At 49.3% G+C, this 6,841-nt stretch overlaps 1 protein-coding gene across 3 annotated transcripts; it reads right to left on the bottom strand.

Moving 5' to 3' along the window:
• Nucleotides 1-539: 539 nt before the first annotated feature.
• Nucleotides 540-6,049, bottom strand: nup50 (nucleoporin 50). Of its 3 annotated transcripts, none has more exons than XM_067254334.1 (8): nt 5,930-6,049; nt 4,876-4,958; nt 4,551-4,634; nt 4,197-4,395; nt 2,828-3,526; nt 2,156-2,240; nt 1,613-1,731; nt 540-1,175 (listed from the first exon to the last, which is right to left on the bottom strand). In XM_067254334.1, the coding sequence occupies exons 2-8, from the start codon at nt 4,942-4,944 to the stop codon at nt 976-978; spliced, it is 1,455 nt and encodes a 484-aa protein (XP_067110435.1). In that variant the 5' UTR covers nt 4,945-4,958; nt 5,930-6,049; the 3' UTR covers nt 540-975. The 3 variants fall into 3 exon arrangements, with proteins under 3 accessions (XP_067110435.1, XP_067110433.1, XP_067110436.1); XM_067254332.1 differs by lacking the exon at nt 5,930-6,049 and adding an exon at nt 5,255-5,577; XM_067254335.1 differs by lacking the exon at nt 5,930-6,049 and adding an exon at nt 5,405-5,411.
• Between the last annotated feature and the right edge of the window lie 792 nt (nt 6,050-6,841).

Below are 6,841 nucleotides of genomic sequence, written 5' to 3'. Positions count from 1 at the left end.
TTGTTTCAACAATAAATAGTTACAGAGCAAAAACGTCTCGACACATTCGGTACACACGGACACACGAGGGGAGTATAAACAGGAGAATCTTGGTCTACTCTCCCCCACTGTTTTTCCAAAGTGACTCAACTTTGGACCTAAATGAGTGGATGATTAGTAAACCGCCTCCACATCGATTTAGTTACTGTACTTGGATGAAGGGGTTTGTCTCCAAAACAAGGTGAGAAGCCGTTTTTGCCCTCATCGACACGGCGCATTGCTATATAAGAGCGTCTGCTAAAATGACTAAATGTATATTTGTCACGTGTCCTTCAGAAGAATCGGACATGGCCCGTAGAAAAACATTCATTCTGAACACACGATAATTCATACTTGCAAAATCCCCCCCCCTTGACAATACTAATCCAAACAGCAGGCAAGAACCAAAACATCAAAACCATTTTGTTCAGCTCGTCTCCCATCTTACTAGCAACAGCAGCAGCACACAAACTCTCTGGAATGTTCCCGAGCCCAGAACAGTGAAATCTACTTTCCAAAACTGTATTTCTGTGACCGGAATCACGTTTTAATTTTCTCTTTTACTTAAAATACGCTTCACACAACTTCTCGCATTGAAGCAGGACCCACTTCACAGTATGATGAAAAGAAAAAAAAATTCTCTAACTTACAAACTGAATTTGTTCTGTACATCCATGCACATAAAACTGTTGATTTCCATGGGCGTGTGTGTGTGTGTGTGTGTGTGTGTGTGTGTGTGTAAGTCTAGTACAAGTGTGTGTGAAGATAAAACCGCCATGAGTACAAATATGAGGCCTCACCGGCCGTGCCCTGGCCACAGCAAGGGGGGACGGGGGATTTTGGGGGGCGAAAGGGGGGACAGGAGGAGTGGGGGAAGGGGCTGAAACACCATGGCCTGGGTGGTGGAGATGGTGGGGGCTCGGGGCTGATGAAGTCCTGGGGGTGGGGCGGGGCGGCTCAGGCCTTCTTCTCCTGGAGGATCTGGAGCAGTTCGTCTGCGTCCTCTGTGGTCTTCACTCTGATGAGCATGGGCACGGGGCTGCTGGCGTTCTTGTCGTCCACGGGCGGGTTGGGAACACACACCACCATCACGTTGTTCTTCCCCATTCTGGAGCAGGGCATGGAGGCCTGCACCATGATGTTCAGCAGGATGTTACCTGTTGACAAGCAGGAGGGGGGGGGAAAAAAACGAGCTGTCATCGAGGGAACCCTCACACACAAACACAAATCAAGGTAATCAATCCACAACAAACTCAGTGTTAACACAACCAAAATATAATGTCAGCCTCGCAATTCCAACCGCACTGTATGGGAATGACACTGCATATAATGCGTTTCCCAGTAATACCAAGTCGGGCCACTAGGTGGACACAAGGCCAGGCTGCTCAGTAAGGCAGTCACGTTTCGGCTGCACCAAGCCCACAGGAGAACAAGGACTCTCCTGGGCCAGCCTCGGGGCTTTTCACCAGCAGCCAGCAGGAGGGAGCCCAGCCGGGCTAGCTCGGTAGCCTGCTAGCTCGGTAGCATGCTAGCTCGGTAGCATGCTAGCTCGGTAGCATGCTAGCTCGGTAGCATGCTAGCTCGGTAGCCTTACCCAGGTTGGTGTCGGCTCGCACCAGCAGCTGGGTCTTGCCCTCGGATGCCTGTTTGAGGTGCAGCGTGCCCACGCCCTTCTCCTTGAACTCGGTCTCCTTCTTGTAGAACAGTTTGCACCTGACGGGGCAAAAAGGGCAACATGTCAGCCAACATCCTGGAATAATGGCCATTCATTTCACGGGGGGCCGGGTCATTCAGTCACTGCCCTGTTAGATTTTATGGTTTTATAGTGATGTCGTCAAAGATTACTCAAAGAACAAATAGCACAGATTTTTTTTTTTTGCCCTCCAACAGCATTGGTAATTGGAAGTGCAATACTATCTGAAATAATGGTGGAATGTACATGTTTTGGCTGCATTTAAAAGTTACATTTAGTGCAAACGGTTACACCATTTCATGACTGTACTGTGCTGCAGAGTCACACTGCATTTCCGTAACATGCACGGAAAAGGGGGACGTAGACTGACAGCCCGACCACTGCGACTGATTGGGTCAGGACATCCCGGCAGGAAGTGAAGCGTTCCCAGGAACAGGGACCTACTTTTTGGAATAGAAGGCGTCTTTCTCTTTGATCTCGCGGACCTCGGGCTTGGGCGGCTCGTCGGACTCCTCGTCCGCGTTGTCTTCTAGAAGGATCAGGAGGACGCCGGGGGTTACGCGACACACACAGCAGGACAGTGAGACAGCCTTCAAGGTAGCTCTAACCCTTCCCTCACAGGGACTTCAAATGTTATCATCTGGATAGGGACCCCATTTCATTCTTTTTTTTCCTTTTTTTCCATGCATTAATTCGGCTTGAAAAAAAACAACCCTGCCATCGAATAATCTTATCCAATTTACTCTGCCATTCTCCAATGTATTCATGCACGTACAACTGTAGTACGAGCCCATGTAATGGATTAAAATGTGGGCACTAGGAAGATAATGGTTCTATAAGTCGCTGCATTAATATGGAACATGTTTAACATTTCAAGGATGAGCCACAATTCTTTATACTGCATCAAATTAAGGACAATTTTTAAATCAGAACGCATTCACAAAGGGGCTCAAAAATGAAGCACTTCAAGCTCTAACAGCCAAAACATCAAGAGGTTGTTTTAAGAGAACTAAACAGTAAAACTCCTGATTCTAAAGTCAAGGTCTAGTCAATGAGAAGACTGCTTTAGTGCATGATATATATTTCTAAATAAAAGAGAATTTCTCAATACGGTACCTGTAGGCTGGACAGGTTCAACCTTTGCCCCGCTGAAGGAGAATGGGGCAGGGGCAGCCAGGCTGCTGGAAGCCCCAAACAGGGAGCCCGGGCTGGAGGTGGAGGAGGAGGTGGTGGAGGAGAAGGAGAAGCTGGGGGGAGCCCCGCCGGACCCCAAGGACCCCAGCACCGAGCTGTCCACCTTCTGCCCGAAGTTAAACGTGATGCCGGCGGGGACGGCGGGGGAGCTCTTCTCCGGGGGGGCGGCGCTCTCCGGCTTGTCCTTGCCAAAGGAGAACAAAGCTTGGGCCGGCGTGGAGGCTGGCGTGGAGGCTAGCGTGCTGCCGGAGGAGGGGAAGGCGCTGGCGCCGGCTGGCAGGAGCCCCCCCTGCTTCTCCCCTGGCGCCTTGCTCTCTGAGCCCCCCTCCGCTGCTCCTCCTCCTCCCCCGTACTTCTTCTCGATGCTGGCCAGGTGCCGCTCATAGTCCCGGAAGATGGGGTTGAGGTCGCACAAGGGGTTGTCGTTCACGTGCTTGGTGATCCAGTCCCGCACGGAGCAGTTGAGCGCTGTGAGCTGCCGGCTGTACTCCTTGTTGCTGCTGCTGCGGCTGCTGGAGCCTGAGCTCTGAGCCAAGCTGGGGGCGGAGCCGTTGGTCTGCTTGCCTGTGATGTCACCCGATGCAGGCTTGGTGGAGGCGGGGCCGTTGAATGTTAATAAACCTGAGATGAAGAAAAGGGGGGGGGGGGGGGGGGGGGGGGGAACAGACAGGGAGGGGGGGGGGGGTGAGTCCTACATCACACAGATCTAGACATACCTCTGAGGTGCCCCGTGTTTGAATGGCGGAGGAGGAGGAGGAGGGGAGCTAGCCGCGCTGTGTCTGCCTAGGCAAGCGTGACAGCACCCCTCCCCCCACCGAGGCAAACGGCGGTCCCCCGACTGAGCGGAACACTGCAGCCCTGCCATTCTGCCCTGAAGCACTGAGCAGAGAGGACGAGGAGCTGCACAAAGACACGCAGTCACACACGTACACACACACACACACACACTACACACATACAGCACCCTGCTGATTCAGCTCCATTAGCCTCAAATGTCAAACCCCAGTCCACAACAATGGAAGAATTTTCAACTCAATTACATATCAACAGTGGACCAGTAGTGGCTGACATTTAACAGAATGTTCATTTTATGAGAGTACAATACCTTCCGAGTGCGATATTCTGTTATATAAATAATAATAATATGGGACAGACTAGTTCATAATACACAAATCAAGCATAGTCCAGAAGTACCATTTTAAATCAATTAATAGCCCTATACATGTTTTAGAACGTTCCCATTCCGCGACACTAAAGCAGTGCTGTTTCAGCCCCCGGTCGGGACCCTCACCAGGTGTGGCCGTGCTGGCAGCCGGCGAGGCGAAGCCCCCAAAGCTGGGGGCTGCGGTGTTCCCGTTAGTCAGACCGCTGAGGCCCTTGAAACCGGCCCCGTTCCCGAAGCCGGAAAACCCTGTGGTCCCACCTCCGGCTGCCGACGTCGGGGCCAGGGAGAACCCTTTAAACCCTTTGAAGGATCCCCCGCCGTCACCCTGGGACAAACAGGAAGCGCGTGAATAATGTACAGTGTGCGGTGCACGGCAGGGTGCTGAGCGGAGGTAAAAGGCATGCACTCCTCTTTGGAGGTTTGGCTGCCGCGAGGCTAGCCCTCTGCCAGCATGCGTGTGGGTGGTTCCTGGGGTGTTACCTCTGTGCCGGCAGTTCGACGCTTGGCCTTCTTGATCGGCCTGTTCTTCAGCACGTCCTCGCTCGCCACTGAGAAAGTCCCCGCCTGATGGATGAAAGTCACCGTTAGCTACGCATCCTTTACAAACCTGGTTTTTTTTCCTTCCACTTGTGGACGCAATCGCGTATTATCAGATTATCACAGTGACCTCATCCTAGCGCGTCTCATCCATTTGTGTGGTGGTGAGCAAAGCCAAACAATGTTTGTTCGTCTACAGGTCGGGACAGAAGTCGTCGTGGCAACCACACGTTTCATAAACGGGATATCTACAACTTAGTGGTCACACCTCTTCCCCCTCATCTTCCTGATCCCAGTTCCTGTCCGTGAGCTCCTTGTCAGCGATCCTCTTTGCCATCACAACTACCGTCTCTGTAAATAAAATACAACAAATTAGCAACATTAACAATTAAAAAATAACAAGACTATGTATGTATTGTTTGTTTACAATCACACTATTGGTTGCCTAGTTGTACACTGGCACTAACCTGCTGAACAAAAAGAATGGTCTGACACAGGCCTATGTCTACCTATCGTTTGTGTAATTGCGATTAAGATAAAAAAAATTGAAACGTCCTCGCATAGAGCAAATGACCAAGACTCATGACATAGTTGTCACTAGCTCTAACTATGATACTCAACAGACAGTAATACAGAACACTACTTACGCTGCATAGCGGAGCAACAGCCCAGCTAGTTTAAGTCAAGTCGCCTGCCCTCTAGACAGGACCACAAAAGTAACCGGGAACCAGTAAGTTTGAGGTGCACCTGTCCGGGTAACGTGTGGTCAATTTGTTTCTAGCCAGCTAGCTTGTTACCTTGTAATAACCTAGATGACTTTACATTCTTATGGATCGCGTCCCTTTAAAATTGACAGCTAACGGCAAAAAATATATATAAGATGGTGGTGCTGCAGTAGCTCGCTAAACTTGTCTTATTACTAACCGATTACCGTACAGTACTAGCTAGTTGGCTACGTTACACTCAAACGAAACCGTAGAATCCGCTAGTTAGCAAGCACACGATGACTTGCCCAGTGAAGCTACTACTAGCGAAGGTAGACAGTCATGAGACCACGTCCAGAATGATCTGCCAAACCTAAATGCAGTGTAACTTTACACCACGACCATATGATCAGGACGTATTGACTCCACTAAGCTAACTGCATGGTTACCTAGCTAGCATGCTAGCTAGCCTAGCCAACGCCAGCTAATTAACACACCATCGACTTGAATGGAAATTCTGCTTTTCGAGCTAAGCTAGTAGGCTAGCTAATGTTCGCTAGCGTCGCACCGTCAGGCAGTTTACTAATACACATTGTCATTTAATATACACAGACATACCTTTTCTTGAATGACGTGTTCGATGAGTACCCCTTTAGTGTTAAATGATTCGGAACGTTCGCTAACTTTGAACAAAAGCCGGCTTAGGCGTCAGTTTGGTCAATTTTAAATGGGCTCACTCACACCGCCATTTTACAAAACGGGATATCCGCGCGCCTCGGCTGCCTTCGTGGCCACTGCGCACGAGTGAAAACACTGTAGCCATGGGAGTTGTAGTATAGTTGCAGTCCTGTAACAATTCTGTAACACTAAAATAATTGACCATATTACGAACTACAGCATGGTTGTGTATACATGTAACAGTAGCCTATTTAGAAAGTGTAAACTTTATGGCTCTTTCTTTTATGGACAAGTAGGACCATTTACATGATATTGTATGCTTGAATTTATGCAGACCTTTATACAAAGCGATGTAGCCTACAAATAGTGCATATAGAAAAGTGTAGAAAATGTTGGATCAGAAGCGTAGTTCTACAGTATTTCGATGGCCAGAGTCAAGGAATAGTCTGTTGCCTATTTAGAAGCCTATGTAGAGTTAAGTCTTGCTGAATCAATAGCCTATATACTGTGCACATTAGTAAATGTACAAATACACAATAAGCTTCAGGGTCAAGTAGATGTAATGTTTGGGTTAGCATAAAATGGTAGAGTTATTGCATACACACAGACCATCCTTTCTGCTTTCACTCTGGGATTTGTGAGCCAATCCATTACAGCTCGAGCTAGGTTTCAATGCTGCAATAAATCGGGATGCAAAGACTCCTGGGATCGAGGGTGAAATGGTGCAGAGTTGGGGAGCAGATGGCTGGTCTCCAAGCTCTCAGGATCCTACACTAGCTTGCCAAAAAGGAACAGGTGCTAGAGAAAGTAGGAAGTGAGCTGGGGGCCCTAGCGGCAGCAGGAGACCCTTGA

Source organism: Osmerus mordax, chromosome 17 (assembly GCF_038355195.1).
Source record: "Osmerus mordax isolate fOsmMor3 chromosome 17, fOsmMor3.pri, whole genome shotgun sequence".
Taxonomy (NCBI): domain Eukaryota; kingdom Metazoa; phylum Chordata; class Actinopteri; order Osmeriformes; family Osmeridae; genus Osmerus; species Osmerus mordax.
Note: the sequence above shows the minus strand (reverse complement) of the source record. Positions and strands in the feature narration are given on the sequence as shown.

Coding starts and splice junctions, on each gene's coding strand:
- nup50 (XM_067254332.1), bottom strand. Junction 4,635..4,875: donor AGGAAGATGAGGGGGAAGAG/GTGTGACCACTA, acceptor TTCATCCATCAG/GCGGGGACTTTCTCAGTGGC. Junction 1,732..2,155: donor GACGCCTTCTATTCCAAAAA/GTAGGTCCCTGT, acceptor TTGCCCCGTCAG/GTGCAAACTGTTCTACAAGA.